Source organism: Coregonus lavaretus (assembly GCF_964263955.1).
Source record: "Coregonus lavaretus genome assembly, chromosome: 27".
Lineage (NCBI taxonomy): Eukaryota > Metazoa > Chordata > Actinopteri > Salmoniformes > Salmonidae > Coregonus > Coregonus lavaretus.
In genome coordinates, this window is record NC_140014.1 from 7,838,173 (window position 1) to 7,854,408 (window position 16,236).

General features: G+C 42.5%; 1 protein-coding gene across 2 annotated transcripts; it reads left to right on the forward strand.

Annotated features, from left to right (window-relative positions):
- Positions 1 to 2,314: 2,314 nt before the first annotated feature.
- grhl3 (grainyhead-like transcription factor 3) lies at positions 2,315 to 15,746 on the forward strand. 2 transcript variants are annotated; one of them, XR_014610056.1, is made up of 16 exons: positions 2,315 to 2,471; positions 4,095 to 4,206; positions 4,319 to 4,383; positions 5,217 to 5,493; positions 5,694 to 5,779; positions 6,016 to 6,166; positions 6,850 to 6,961; positions 7,268 to 7,362; positions 8,471 to 8,629; positions 8,817 to 8,895; positions 9,469 to 9,599; positions 10,721 to 10,847; positions 11,057 to 11,142; positions 11,281 to 11,345; positions 14,072 to 14,726; positions 14,997 to 15,417. XR_014610056.1 is itself a non-coding variant. In XM_084144434.1 (15 exons), exons 1-15 carry the CDS (start codon positions 2,455 to 2,457, stop codon positions 14,187 to 14,189), a joined length of 1,680 nt encoding a protein of 559 aa, XP_084000560.1. In that variant the 5' UTR covers positions 2,315 to 2,454; the 3' UTR covers positions 14,190 to 15,746. The 2 variants fall into 2 exon arrangements, 1 of the variants encoding a protein (XP_084000560.1); XM_084144434.1 differs by having other exon boundaries at positions 14,072 to 15,746.
- Positions 15,747 to 16,236: the final 490 nt, after the last annotated feature.

Here is a 16,236-nt window from a genome sequence, read left to right on the forward strand (position 1 = left end):
CAATGCGCCATGCCACACAGCCAGGTCAATCAAGGTGTGGATGGAGGACCACCAGATCAAGACCCTGTCATGGCCAGCCCAATCTCCAGACCTGAACCCCATTTGAAAACTTCTGGAATGTGATCAAGAGGAAGATGGATGGTCACAAGCCATCAAACAAAGCCGAGCTGCTTGAATTTTTGCGCCAGGAGTGGCATAGTCACCCAACATCAATGTGAAAGACTGGTGGAGAGCATGCCAAGACGCATGAAAGCTGTGATTGAAAATCAGGGTTATTCCACCAAATATTGAATTCTGAACTCTTCCTTAGTTAAAACATTAGTATTGTGTTGTTTAAAAATGAACATGAACTTATTTTCTTTGCATTATTCGAGGTCTGACAACACTGCATCTTTTTTGTTATTTTGACCAGTTGTCATTTTCTGCAAATAAATGCTCTAAATAACAATATTTTTATTTGGAATTTGGGAGAAATGTTGTCAGTAGTTTATAGAATAAAACAAAAATGTTAATTTCACCCAAACACATACCTATAAATAGTAAAACCAGAGAAACGTATATTTTTGTAGTGGTCTCTGCTGGGGCGGCAGGTAGCTTAGTGGTTAAGAGCGTTGTAACTGAAAGGTCGCTGGTTCTAATCCCCGAGCCGACTTGGTGAAGAATCCGTTGATGTGCCCTTGAGCAAGGCACTTAACCCTAATTGCTCCTGTAAGTTGCTCTGGATAAGAGCGTCTGCTAAATGACTAAAATGTAAATGTCTCTTAATTTTTTCCAGAGCTGTATATCTTCAGTGCACAGATGGTCAGAATGGCATGTTTATACCAGAGTCGGGATCAATTCCATTTGAATTCCATCCATTCAGAAAGTGGATTGAAATCGATTGAATAAGTAGTCAACATCTTCATTGAAATGCCCTTGTTCATCTTCTGACTGAATTGAAATGGAATTGACCCTGACCCCAACCCTGACACACACTATTCAAAGCAAGGACTATAGAACTAGAAGCAGGGTTTTATAAAAAGGCAAGGGAATCCTTCCAACAGGGAAACCACATGAGTGCATTTATTGTTCTATACAGGAACTACACTCATATTGTACAGGATATACCTGGCTAAAAAAAAGGTTTGAAAAAAGGAATCATATTTATTATGATCTAAAAGGCACAACTGATCCTAAATCAGCCCTCCTACTCTGAGATGCACGTGTTTCTTTTTGGTTCTTCAGAAAGGAACGAAAACTGTGTGGGTGGATGAGGCCAGTGCACATTGGCTGGAAGAGCATTATCATCATAACAATATAAGATCCTTAAAGTAACACAGCTTTCTGTTGGTGAGTCCATTCATAACTCATTGTGAAATAATTGTGAATAAAGTAAGGTATCATATAATTTGTATATTCTGGTCTGTGCTGGATGGGCTGACTCCCTTTCCTATTCACCTGCCATTTAGTTTCCTCTGTAATCACATGGTAATAAGCCTAAAGAAATAAACTACATTCAAATACAATCATATATGTTTGTGATATTTCATATTAAACGTGAAATATGTAAAGATGTATTGCCTTTGAGAATGATGAACTCTCACTCTGATTTCTTTCCAGATTTGAAAGAAATACATATTTGAGGTTTATCTATATCGAAATGCAAAATCCAAACCAGAAAAAATCCTAATCTAATTCTTAAAAATGTAAATCAGCAAATGTTTTTTGTCTATTGCAGAAATCCACTTATCCTCATTAAACACATGAAAATGTGTTTCTTTGTAGGGAATATATTATCCTCTTTATTTTGTGCCTCTTGTGGATAATTCAATATGCAATGTAACACATCCTTACAAATCCTACCCAAATATAAAGTATCGAACCACTACTCTCAACTACTCCCATCAAATAGTTTGCCAATAACAATTACAAACACTGATCCCAGCAAATAAGGGCACCAAAACCACCAATTGAAATTTCTCAACACTGTAGACTCAGAGAGAGAAAATAATGATACTGAATTTTCATTACCATTTTAAAGCCTAGTTCCTGCAAAAACTCTTTGGTTTCTCACTCTAAATAAGAAGCATTTCACACCTTGGAGAAGCCAATCTCACTCTTTTCTTTAACGCTTAATGAGATGTGTGAAACACTGCCCAGCATTGTCCTGCTAAGTACCCACCACTCACACCTGGTTTCTCACCAGCACTGAAACAGTTAACCCATCTACACCTGTCCTATCAGGCACCTGTCTCCAGAGCCCTCGGCCAATCAGGTGCGAGTGAGGAAAGCTACCTGTTAGCATGAAATAAATGTGGGGAGCCGGTGTGGACAGGAATCAAACAAGCTCACTCAGCGGGACAAGTCTGCTTTGCTCTGCTAAGACTGACTGACAGCCTTTCACAATCACACACAAACACACTAGAGGAGACTTTACCAAAAGAAACCTGAACTCTGCTGTCTTGGAAAGGAGTCATGACCAAAGAGATTGAGTAAGTTGACAACTTTTTCTGTGACATGCTATGTTTCATGGGGTTCGAGTTGGTGTTTCAGGCTAGAATGTGTTATTTAAGGGAAATGTGTTTGGACTTGTATTAATACATTTGATTGTAAACGCTTTTAACGACACCCAAAGTCACTTTACATACATAAGAAAATCAGCAGGATAAAAATAGTTAAAATCCCACATTAAAATAAGTAAGTATATAAAAATACACTAAACATAAGGACAGGAAGTGAACTAGATAGAGAATAAAAGCTAAGACGATAGAGAATCCGGGTTAGCCTGTGTGAAGAGTTGTGTCTTTAGTGTGGACTTGAATTTGTGTATGGATTGTGAGGTTCTGACATGGAGAGGGAGGGAGTTCCAGAGTTGCACTGCTAAAAGCCCGGTGCGAGGGATGGTGAGGAGGCCAGTGTCAGAGGAGCGCAGTGAACAGGTGGGAGTGTAGGGGTGGAGGAGGTCAGTATGGTATGTGGGCGCCAGTCCATTGAGTGCTTTGTAGGTGAGCATGAGCAATTTGAATGTGATCTTGATGTGAACTGGGAACCAGTGGAGTTGAGGGTGATGTGGTACCAAGGTCTGGTGTGGTGTGATGCTGAATTTTGATATGTTGAAGTCTGTCCTGTGTTTTGGCGGGGAGTCCATAGAGAATGGCGTTGCAAAAGTGTACATGAGGGTTTCAACAGTGGGGTCAATGAGAGAGGGTCTGAGTCGTGAGATGTTTTTGAGGTGGAAGAAGGCTGACTTGGTGGTGTTCCGGATGTGGGATTGAAATGACAGAGTGTGGTCAAATATAACACCAAGATTCCTGACTGTGGAGTTGGAGTGGATGGTGCAGCCATTGTCATGTTGAGTTGACCCAGTTTCCTGATGAGGGAGTTGTGGTTCCATGAGCATGATTTCTGTTTTGTCGTCGTTTAGTTTTAAAAACTTGCTCATCCAAGTTTTCATTTCACGGAGACAGTCAACAACAGAGGGGGGATGTAGTGGAGTTCTTTTCTGCTGAGTGCCAGAATAGAAAATGATGCAAGCGTTGACTTGTTTAATCATCTTCTGTTGTACAGTAGTGTGAGTCAGTTAGACTTCCAGAGAGAGGGTGAGAAATCAGGCACTCAGGCCCCCATTCTCTCTCTCTCTACATTGTGTAATGAGACCCCCATGTGAAAGGTGTGTTTTTAGAAAAGTGTGTGTCGGGTTTCTCCATGTTATATTTTACTCTCTCTCTCTCTCTCTCTCTCTCTCTCTCTCTCGTCCCTCCACTATGCTGTGAATTTAAAGCCGACTCATGATTTAAACTGGCCTGTCATAGGCTGTGTTGACACTAACCCAGGGGGTACAACACACAATGGGGAAAGAGAAACCGGTATCCCCCGAATGTGTTAGAGGGGCTGGTTAATAACAACGTGTAATGCATTGAATTACATAACAGTGTAGTGGTGAAACTCTAGACCGGGATTCTCTATTGTAACATCTGTATTGGGATTCTCTATTGAATTACTAAATCCTTCACTGTAATGCCCCTTTCTGAATGGGAAGCCTACCATTTTGATCTGTAATAAATCTATAATGTAAGTTTATTAATGTGATGTTTCTCCTGGTCTGTTTGCTGCAGGACTCTGGGACTGGTCCTTCAGAACGAGAGCTTCAACTACCAGCGCTACAATAACTACATCATGGACTCCTGGGCCTACACAGACAGCCTACTCACATACGACCAGTGCAAGGTAACTGTGTGTGTGTCTGTGTGTTATGCCTCCTGTTTAAGTTCAACTCTGAGTCCTATTTATAGGTATTGTGCTGTATCAATACTCACGGTTGTTGTTTTACTTTTCACAGACACCCAAAGAACAGAAAATGGTTGCATGCAGCCGAGGCAGCAGTATGTACAAGCCATCAGAGAGGTAAGATTGACATCGGAGCAATTGTTAACACTACCAAGAGCATGGACTTGATTGAGATAGCCACCTGTCAATCTAGGGAGAGAGGCAGACACTAAAGGGGTGTGCTTATGGGAACGAGAAGGGGGTAAAGGGATTTTAGGTGGTTGCCGGGTGGTATTAAGAGTTCCCATGTCATGAAGTCAAGCCCATTGACATGGAGTCAAGCGGTAGAGGCAGGGCTTTGGTGAGGTTAGAGTTGGGTGAGCTGGTGGCTAATCCCCATGTCAAACAGAGCCCCAAGGGATTATGGGCTGTGGTACACCTCCTCCTCCTATTCATCATCCTCCTCCCCCCCCCGAACAACACTCTGACTCACAAAGGAGGAGAAGCAGCCCCAGCTCTGCCGCTCTCTCACCCTCTCTTTTGTCTGGGTTGAAAAATGGCCGTCGGTGGGGCATGCTGTTGTCCCGTCAAACACAGCAGCCAGTCCAACAGAGAAACTCATATAAGGAGAGAAAACATTTCGGGATTAGGCGGTAAACAGTTCCTGCCCAGCTCTGTTTAGTTCACTTTCAGTAGCACTGTGTGCTCAGTGGACTCTGAGAACTAAACTGGCTTTATTCATGTTTTATTGACTTTGACACATTTTTTGTACAGTCTGTAATTGTGTGCTGCTGTATGTGCTACTGTATAAAAGAGCTGGAGTTTATTTGAAGGAAGGGCAGTACTATTGACAATCGGTGTTTCTCACAAGAGTACATGACAACCCCATTGATTTTATTGAGTGTCAATCAAAGGGGTGGTCAAATTGGGTTGGTCCTGTATCTCAACTCCTCCCCCTCCCCCCAATCCAGGACTATGATTGGCTCCTCCCCCGAGCTGGTCTCCCTGGAGACGCCAGCCAACATTATGAAGCTGCTGTCCGAGAACATTTCCTCCAGCCACCCCCAGGAGGCGCTGGAGCTGAACAGCAAGCTTATATCCCTCTGTCCCCCCTCTGTCCCCCAAAACCCTCTCCCCCTCACCCCCAGTGCCGACACCTATGACAAGCAGGTCATCAACAACATCTTCGACTCCTTGCTCTCCCAGAAGTGGCCCGCAGAGACAGCCTTCCCTGAGGCCACTACTGAGGTAAGTTTACAGCCCCAAGAAGAGCAGCCATCTTTTTTTGTCTACATCACAACTGGTGTTGTCGTTTGTACATTTTCATCTCTGGCAACGTCTCATCTCCCCTTCACTTCTAGTTGCCCTCCCTCCATCTCTCTCTTTCTTTTTCTACTTTTCATATTCCATCTTCTCATCACTTTTTTTCTTGTGTTGCCCTGAAACAGGCTCTACCCTACAGCGATCCCTTTGCCGAGCAGCACAGCCCAGTCTACTCTGACTCTTACACCAAATCCCCTCCAGAGAGATACAGGTAGCTATTTGCCCCGGGAATCAGATCAAATTAGAACACCTGTGTGATGACTTCAAAGTCATCATGTCAGCTTGAACACTGAACTACGCCCAGTATCGCTAATGCTTATTAGGCTAAAGATAATTAATATAATTGAGCTGTGTATAACTCATAAAGCAATGGCGGTAAAATTCCAATGGCAAAGCAAAGCATAATGCTGGCCATTAACATTCTTCTCTGTTATTTTCTGTCTCCAGGAATGATTTCCAGTTCATTCTGGGAGCCCCTCAAGCCACCCAGCACAAGTCATCCGAGCTGCCCATGGTTTACCTCAACAAGGGCCAGTTCTACCCCATCTCCCTTCAAGGGGTGGACAGCTCAGCCAGCCTGATCTCCAACAAAGTCAAGGTAAGTCAAGCTTTGATGACATCACCCAATAACATTTCCTTTACCCATAGGATGTTCTGTCTGACACAACCCCAGTGAATGTCTGTTCCTTAGGAATCTCCCGAAAAAAATTATCTTGGTTCTCCATTGTTGACTATCTGAACAAAGTCGTGGTGGATCGGGGTGGGAAACTTGTTCTCTCGCCCTGTGATGAGCTGTTTCGGTTTTGGAGTTCCGCCAGGCTCAGTTCTCGGGCCATTGCATATTTCGACTGGTGTCTGGCGGGGCCAAACCCAATGCATGTCAGCCAGTTAGTCAGGCCCTGAGTCCTTAGTGACTAAGTCAGAAGGAGAACAGGGGGAGAGGTGTGGTGCCAAAGGGCTGGGTGACAACACTCTCTTTTGTCAAGTGAAAAGAGAGCACACACACAAGCCCTGCTAATAGCTGGTGATAATGGCAGGAGAGAATTGGGGATTTAAAATGATGAATGCAGGGGCTGATGTCTGAATGAAACGTGCCCAGTTGCGTGCCTTTCTCAAAGTCGACGACACACCCACAAATACGTATAACCTACACAAAATGTACCTTGTCTGATGGCCCTTCTCTCTCTCTCTCTCTCTCTCTCTCTCTCTCTCTCTCTCTCTCTCTTCTTTCTTTCTTTCTTTCTTTCTTTCTTTCTTTCTTTTATGGTTCTCTTTCTCCAGACGGTGGTCATGGCGGTGTTTGAGAACGACAAGAGCGCAGAGATCCAGCTGAGGTGCTGGAATCACTGGCACGCACGGCAGCCGACCGTTAAGCAGAGGGTCATTGACATCGGTATGGCACCACAGCTTTGACCGTCTACACACAAACACATTCATAGTATAGAAACAGACAGTGACATGAATTTCCCGTTGTCTTCTCTGAAGAATGTCATGGAGAAATGCCATAGGTCAACATCTACAACAACAAATGCCAATGACTGGAAGATTTTTTATCAGTTGTTGTTTTTGTTGTTGCTTTTCGTAAGCCTGTGTCTTTTCAGAACAGATAACCGCTTCAATGAAAGACAATCACTATTCCAATCGTTCCAGAAATGTTTTTCTGAACTAAATCAATAATATCTTTCTATTTATCTTCTAGCTGACTACAAAGAGGTCTTCAGTGGCATCAGCCACGTGGAAGAGGTGGCCTTCAACGCTCTGTCCTTCATCTGGAACCCCAATGAGGATGCTAAGGTAAGAGCAGTGAGGAAACTGGAGCAGCAGTGGAAAACACGCACACTGGCACACACACAGATAAAGTCGTAACGCTTGGCGCACCCCTATTATTTACCTAGCCACGCTACCCATTGAGCTGAAATGGGGCGATGAAGGAGCGCTGAGGGTTGGGAGGGGAGGAATCCCTGGCATGTGGCTGCCCCGGTGCGCCTGTCACCACAAGGCAAGAGCGTCACGTCGAGAGCGCTTACTGCAATCTGCTCACTGCCCCCCAGGGCATAGGGGTGGGGCAACAAAACTCACTGCAGGAGAGGGAGAGAAAAAGAGGGAACGAGAAAGAGAGAGAGAAGGGAAAGGACGGGTTGGAAGGAATGAGAGAGAAAAGCTCCTTTTAATTAACACCTGTTGTCACAAGCATCCCTTTCCACTCCAGGCCCCTCACAATAGTCTGTTCAAATCAGTGCCTCTCATATCCTAAAACCTTACCAAGACACAACCAGTGGAAACATTCTAGACTTTTCTGCTATACTGTACGTCTGTACATTTGTCCACATTGGAGGGGGTTGCCAATCCAGAAAGGAGTCATTACACCACGTGTCCATAGACTCCTAGTGTTTGTTTTGTAAAAAATTAATCTGTAGAACAATTGCGAATTGTGTCAACGCTTTATTGATTTTTAAGGTTCCAATTACTGTGCAAGGAGCTTTAACCTTTTACTGCAGTGGGCTAAATCAGGGTCACACAGTGTTTCTTGGTAGTCTTAAACACATTTACAATGAAACTAAAGTATACACCTCAAACATGGTTATGGGCTTACAAAAAAGAAGACACCTGTACCATGTCAGATATAGAGTGGAAATGTATTCAATGTTGAGTTTGTGTGCCAATATTACACTTTATAGTCATCAGAGAAGACTGAAATATAACAAAACCGTTTGATTTTCTGCTGCTTTTTTAAAATGATGTTTTATGAAATTATAAAGAATATTAATAACATTTCACCCATGAGGCCACTAGGCCATTTGACTGCAGGAAAGCACTACAGGGCAGCAAAACAGTTCTAGAAAGTTCTCCAATTCAACTGTTGTCTGATATCCTGTTAACCCTCTTCTTCTCTCTTCTCCAGGTGTACATTGGCATTAACTCTCTGAGCACAGACTTCTCCTCTCAGAAGGGAGTGAAGGGGCTTCCTCTCAACCTCCAGATCGACACCTATGATTTCAGCACCGGCACCAACCGCCTCATCCACAGAGCGGCCTGCCAGGTCAAAATCTTCTGCGATAAGGTCAGTAAAGATCTCTATCCACAGTGCTAGCTAGGCTAACTCATACATGACATAAAAACGGATTTATTTGTTTTTTTGTTTGTTTTCAAAGAAATGCACCTGTTGTATGGACGACTCATTAGTTAAATGACGGGTAAAAGTGTCAGAGTAGAGTTGTGACCATGTATGTCTGTATCTTTCTCCTCAGGGTGCAGAGAGGAAGATGAGGGATGAGGAGAGGAAGAGGAGCAAGAGGAGGGTCAAGACAGTCATCGACTCAAGCAACAGTAAGTGTACCTCAGGCTCTTATTACTAAAATAATGACAACCTACATCCACCAACAAACACTAACCCAATGACGGATGTAAACCCAGGGGACATCTTACACCAATACATCATGTTGTGTGTCAGCACATGCAAATAAGTCATTTAATTACAGTTTGGGTATCTTTCATCAATTTGTTTTTATCATGAAGCTTGGCCTTCCCAAGTCCAACTCAACTCCATTACGTGACTGAAAATGTACTTTGACTAGATCAGCAGTGGAACCAGACACTAACCTAAGCAGGAAATAAATCCTGCATTTTCAGTCTGTGTTTGTAATTTAACACCTCATGGGTTTCTAACAAAATTATAATTTTGGGATTTAGTCCCATTTGTATGAATAATGGCCTATTCTTTCTTAAAGAGAAGAATTCAGTATCACAGCTAGTGGTGCATTATAATGTCATGGAGCCAGTTTCCTAGACTCAGGTAAACCCTACTCCTAGACTAAAGAGCCACCCGGAAAACCAGCTCTTTATATCTTAGGCCAGTCTATAATGCCAATTCTAACCCAGTGTGCTCCTCTCCCTCCTCAGCCAACAAGTCAGTAGTGTCCAGCTCAATGGGAAGTGACAGCACCTTCTTCAAAACCCTGGAGGACCACGTCACCAACCCTGTCCTCTTCATCCCAGAGATACACCTCTCCAACATGCAGCGCTGCGGCCTGGTAGGTTCCCCCCATCCCTTATCCACTCTCCCCCTTTATTTTCCTTCCTTTCTTCTCTCTCTCTCTTTCTGGAATTGAGGGATCTTGGAGTTCACCACCACAACAGTGAGTTGAGTCATGTTCCCTGCTATCCCTGGACTGTAGCTCCAGGCTGTGGCGCACAGAGGGGAAAAAAGGGATAGTGTGGGAAAAAATGTTGTGGGAAAAACTGCTGTGGGAAAAGTGGGTTGGGATGGGGAGAGTGTCAGGGAGAGTGAGGAGAGACAGACGCCGAGATCAGACGATCTAATTGGTGGGCCGTTCAGTTTCCTCGACTCGAAACTCGACTCAAGTGTGACTGACACACGGATTAACCTGCGGGGGCTGAGACAAAGACACACACACACACCTGGCATACACACACACACAAGCCCTCCTTTTCAGTGTTGTTGACACAAGCCAGTGGAGGTGGTAAGGGCTGCTGTTCTGACAGGCCTTTAGTTCCCACAGTCTGGGCTTTAAGAAGTGGGGAGGGAGAGAGTGTGTGTGTGCTCAGTCTGCCTAATAAGGTCTGCATGCTAGCCCATTACAGCATTATTTCCCTAGTGTTAATGAACACACACTTACTAGACAGAACATAGAGTGCATACATTTTCACGGCTTTAAGAGAGAAAAGTAAGGTAGAGATGAGACCTAATTTTAGGCTAAAGGGGAAGGGGGTAACTTGCATTTTGGAGGTGGGGGGATTTTCAAGACTTGAGTACCATAAATCATTCCATCTGTCAAAGATAATATGTCTTAGATAACTTTTGTAGAAAAGTTCAGCATCTTTAGAGCGGAGAGACATTAACATTATCTCGACTAGTAAAATAGTCTGGAAATGTTCTGTCCTATAATATACAATGTGACTCACTGACAGGTTGTGAAACGAACATCTCTGATCATTTAGATAGACAGGTCTGGAACCTTTTTATCTATCTGCATCTGTTTCACCATTCATGTGCATATCTACAGATTCATGATAATAACATTCCTACTCATGGCTGTTACAACCATACAATGACTGGGATGGGAAATTAAGCAATAAATGATACGGAGGATTTGTACCTAATCATTTTACTTGTCTCCTTTTCTTTGTGTAGGCACCCCCCACAACATTGGAGGAGGTTGAAAAGAGCTCACTGAAGAGACCGTACCCAGATAGACTGGAACAGAGCAGTGGTAGCCCACCACCAAGCAAGCAGGCCAGATGCGAGGAGCAACAGAGAGGTAAAGAAGAATTCTTGAATTGAAAATACAGTGCACTTCCTAAATTGACTGAATTGAAATGGAATTGGCCAAACCCAAGCCTGTTGTACAGATAATACATACAGTATGAGGCAAAGAATAATGAGTGGTCAATATGCAAAACAAAGCAATGCTGTGGTCCTTGTCTGGCACACACACAACCTGAAGTATTCTGTTTTCTTGTTTTGCAGTGCTCCTGTACGTGAGAACAGAGTCAGAGGAAGTGTTTGATGCTCTCATGCTCAGCAGCCCAACCCTGAAAGGCCTAAGACAAACGGTAGGTAGTACATTCATGGTACTTATTCCTTCCTTACCCAACCTTGTGTTGTCATCATCCAAGCATCTCATCCATCAAGCAGGAGAAGATACTGTAGAGTTGACAGTGACACTCATCTTTCGTTTGATCCTTTCTCAGATTTCTGAAAAGTATGGCATGCAACAGGACACCATTGGGAAAATCTACAAGAAATGCAAAAGAGGGTAAGTTAATTTCTAAGCCAAGGCCTTGCATTGATCTGTGTTTTTTTTATTTTTATTTTACATCAGGAGGAATAAGTGTTAGCATTAGCTATGCTACATAATTAGCAATAGTATTAGCATGTAACATTAGCAAGATACAGTAAGTTGAAGGGAAATTGTTCGGATTTGATTAAAAGAAAACTCCACCCAAAAACTCTCTTTTGATATTTGTTTCATTTGTCTATTGTTGACATATCCCAAAAAGTTTTGCTTGTCAGCAATCAAGTTTAAGATACACTATATATACAAAAGTATGTGGACACCCCTTCAAATTAGTGGATTAGGCTATTTCAGCCACACCCGTTGCTGACAGGTGTATAAAATCGAGCACACCGCCATACAATCTCCATAGACAAACATTGTCAGTAGAATGGCCATACTGAAGAGCTCAGTGACTTTCAATGTGGTATCGTCATAGGATGCCACCTTTCCAACAAGTCAGTTTGTCAAATTTCTGCCCTGCTAGAGCTGGCCTGGTCAACTGTAAGTGCTGTTATTGTGAAGTGGAAACGTTTAAGAGCAACAATGTCTCAGCCGTGAATTGGTAGGCCACACAAGCTCACAGAACGGGACTGCCGAGTGCTGAAGCACGTAGCGCATAAAAATCGTCTGTCCTCGATTGCAACACCTCACTACGAGTTCCAAACTGCCTCTGGAAACGACATCAGCACAATAACTTTTCGTTGGGAGCTTCATGAAATGGGTTTCCATGGCCGAGCAGCCGTGCACAAGCCTAAGATCACCATGCGCAATGCCAAGCATTGGCTTGAGTGATGTAAAGCTCGCTGCCATTGGACTCTGGAGCAGTGGAAACGCGTTCTCTGGTGTGATAAATCATGCTTCACCATCTGGCAGTCCGACGGACGAATCTGGGTTTGGCGGATGCCAGGAGAACGCTACCTGCCCGAATGCATAGTTCCAACTGTAAAGTTTGGTGGAGGATGAATAATGGCCTGGTGTTGTTTTTCATGGTTCGGGCTAGATCCCTTAGTTCCAGTGAAGGGAAATGTTAATGCTACAACGTACAATGACATTCTAGACGATTCTGTGCTTTCAACTTTGTGGCAACAGTTTGGGGAAGACCCTTTCTCTTTCCTGCAAAATGCATCGTACTTGATTGCTGACAAGCAAAACTTGTCAGCTAGGTTGAATCTTGGTTTAATTTTGGTCAGTCTTTCCTCAGTAAGGAAGGCAACTAAAGTTGACAGACCGGCTAGGTGAGCTAGCTAGCTCTGTCTCCTGGAATGTGATAATTGCAGCTCTTCCAAAAAACACAGGACAGAAAGATTTGGATGGATGTGTCACCCTATTCTTTTACTTTACTGTATTTATGTTCCTCTAATCTGATCTACCCGTCCCGTAGGTACACCAAGAAGTGTTGTGGTCTATTTACTTTGTAGAGTGAAAAGAGATAGATACTATGATAGACAAGGGTTTTTTATTGAGGCAGAGGGTGGCACCTTATTGCGCAACAATGTGGAGGCCAGGTGGTTGACATTGAATAGGACTAGCCTTTGAGGAAGATCTGGTATCCCTATTGGCAGCATGTCAACCATGAAATTAAATAATAGTGGCCATTTTGTTTTCAATGCTTGAGCCATAGGCCGTGTCCGAAATCGGTCTTGCCAAATACTTCCTAAAATATCGTACTACATACTATTTAGAATGTACTGTTTAGTAAAAACGAATCAACAAATATCAACATACTAGGCTCACCTATTCTGAGAACCTGTCATCTAATGTGCAGTTGCGTTGATTCCCGCCATTCATTTGGGTACAGCGCGTCCGCTTATCTCATTATCAGCTGATTATCAGCTGTTGTCAAACACACAAGTTTGGAAAGACCATTCTCTTACTTAATAGTGTACAGCGAGTTATACTAGATGAGAAGCCTAAATGAGTATAGCATCCTGGCATTTAAAACTGCAATATTTAACTTTTTTGGCAACCTGACCAAATTCACATAGAAATTTCACATACTATAAAACATACTATTTTCGCATACCTAAAATGCCTATTATTTAGAACGCAAGTAGGCGTATTTGGACACGGCCATAGTCTTTGGAAAAAAATTCTATACTCTTCTAATTTTACAGTGTACATTGAAGTTCTTTACGTTTACTGTATAGATGACATTTCCCTAAGCTTCAGATCCACCACTAAGCAGTAAAGTATGCCTGTAGTATGTGTCTTCACACAATAATTCATATCAATGAAGATGTGTAACTAACATGTTCAGAGGCAGTCATCTGTTGAAGCTGACTAGATGGAGTAGATCGCTGTCACCTAGAATGTCGTGAGGTTATTCTGGCACACTGCCTGAAAGGCTCTAATAACTTTAACTGAAGTTGAGTATGCCCTGGGGGTTTGAATGGAGAACCCAACAGGTTATGTAGCAGTCTCATTCCGCTTATAGTCTTCAATCAGTCCCTTCCCTCCGGGTAGCGTGAGCAGGCTGTTCGCTTGATTATCAACAGAGCTTTACTTACCGTAAAGACAGCTTGCCCTATGGGAAAATTAGTCTGGCCTGATTAATTGTCTGCAGTGTTGAGAGATTTGGAGGCTTCTCACTCTTTTGTTTCGTGACTACAAAATGTATCAGCCAGACAGCAGAAAACAGGTAATTTACATAACATGTAGCCTGGACAAGACATTAATCTGTTATTTGTCTGTTGTTTATTTTTCAGGATATTCGTCAACATGGATGACAACATTATTGAACACTACAGCAACCATTCGGCATTCCTCATAGAGATCTCTGAAATCATGGGCGGTCAGTTCCAGGTCACTCTCATGGAGTTATGAAGAGAGGGAGAGGACATTTTTGATGTTCGGCCCACCCCATTGCAAGGTGTAGCCAATCAAACTGCCTGCCGATTTCAACCCTTTAAGCATTACTCTGTGAGAGACTATTGGCTAGGCCAAGAGGGCAAAGACCAATGGGGCCAAAGAAGACACAAGCTACACCCACCATCAGTACAACCATCGAACCGACTTCAGACCAAGTGCTTTATAGCGATGCCAGTCACTGCCTTTGTAAATACCATTTAACCCCCTTCTGATTTTTTACTGTGGTATATATTTTATAACAGAGCAATTATGATGAATTATGCTGTAAATATTTAATGTAAATAGAAATTAATGACATATGAGTTGTCTCTTTGAGGAGACATACAGCGATACCATAACCCATTTTCCAAAAGCTATGTATTTCCATTTCATGTATGTTGTCAACTTTTTCAAAGACTGCCATTCTTGCTGCTTGTCATGTACTTATCATTTCTTCCAAGGGATCTCAAGTAATGGGAATGATGCCATTGTGTGGGATTATATATGTTTTTCGCTATATTACAGATGTAGGATCTTACTTTGAGCCAGTTTAGTACAGCAGGAAAATAATCCTGCAGCAACAGGGAATGTGAATTATTATGTGGATTATAATTAATGGACATTTTTGTAGGGGTTGATACATTTTGCGTAGGGGAAAGTCAAGTGAAATCTCAAAGTGGAAATGACTAACTTCAAAAGCCTTTTTAAACCTCAAATACACTATGAGTTTTAAATGTCCTGCATTGCAGGAAAGTTTTCCTGCAACAGGTTGATCAAATTAAGATCCTACATCGGTGTACTTCTCTGACCATTATGTTTGCTATAATGGTACTACCAATAGTATAATGCTGTAGCCTGTTAGTTTCACACCCTAGAATTCTCCCACCAGGGACTTTTTTAGAACCAAAGTCACACATTTCCCACTTCAGCGAGTATTGCCTTCACAAAAACCTGAGTGGCCTTCCTTCGTAAAGGACTGTACACATTTCTATGTTGTATTGTGTAACCACATAATTTTCCCCCTAAGCCACTGTGCCTGAACCACTTGAAGCCTGATCAACCACTGTCAAAATCTTTCAGTTGAGTTTCTTTGTATGTTTTTGCAACATTTCAATGCTCTGGCTATATCCCTGTAATGTATGTTATGATTTTAGCATGGCGATCCTTTTGTATTGATACTCTTCGTTTTTTTTGTTTTTCAAGGAAAATACAAAAAATACAAAAAAAAGATGGGTTGTCTTTAATGGTTTTAGTATGTTAAAGTTGGAAGAGGACATAAGATTCATTAACTTAAACTCAAATCTTACAGAATGATAACATGATAAGAATACCCTAGACCAGAGCAGGCCTATAGCCTATAGCACAGGCACTTTCCAGCTAGCACGTAACGTTCTGAGAACTATGTTTCTTCGAGGTTGGTGAGAGCGTGGTTGTCCTATGGTTATTTTGAATACAACCTTCCCACAAGATTCTGGGAACCATATGTTTCTTATGTGGACATTTCAGTTAGCAGTGTTATTAAAAGTTTTATTGAAACATGTTCTCAGAACGTTATTTAATTACCTTCATATAGCCTATAATGTATTCTCAGAACAATAATAAAACCTCCCAGAAAATCTTTCAGGGAACCATAGTAAAATGTTCTCAGAACCTCCCTGCAACCTAAAAATTAACGTTCCCAGAACAGGCGAGATTTTCACTTCTGTTCTCAGAACATTTAAAAAACGTTCAATTTTACCGGTCAGGAAACGTATCACTTCGTTCCCAGAACCAATGGGAAACGAAAAATGTATGTCCTCACAACTTCCAAGGAACCTAATGTGCTAGCTGGGTTAATACCAGTCAGATCGCTCGAGTGACTTCAAAATTGAACGTCTATCCATGTCCGCAGGACATCGGGAAATGCCTTTAACACTGGCTGCTAGGGGCAACAGTGAGCACTATTACCATCAAGTAGGCTTGGGTTTTTCTAGTAATCCCATGACTCTGGATCAGAAGGTTGCGTGTTCACTCCCAGTGTTTT

Coding starts and splice junctions, on each gene's coding strand:
- grhl3 (XM_084144434.1), top strand. Junction 4,207..4,318: donor TCACATACGACCAGTGCAAG/GTAACTGTGTGT, acceptor TACTTTTCACAG/ACACCCAAAGAACAGAAAAT. Junction 4,384..5,216: donor ATGTACAAGCCATCAGAGAG/GTAAGATTGACA, acceptor CCCCCAATCCAG/GACTATGATTGGCTCCTCCC.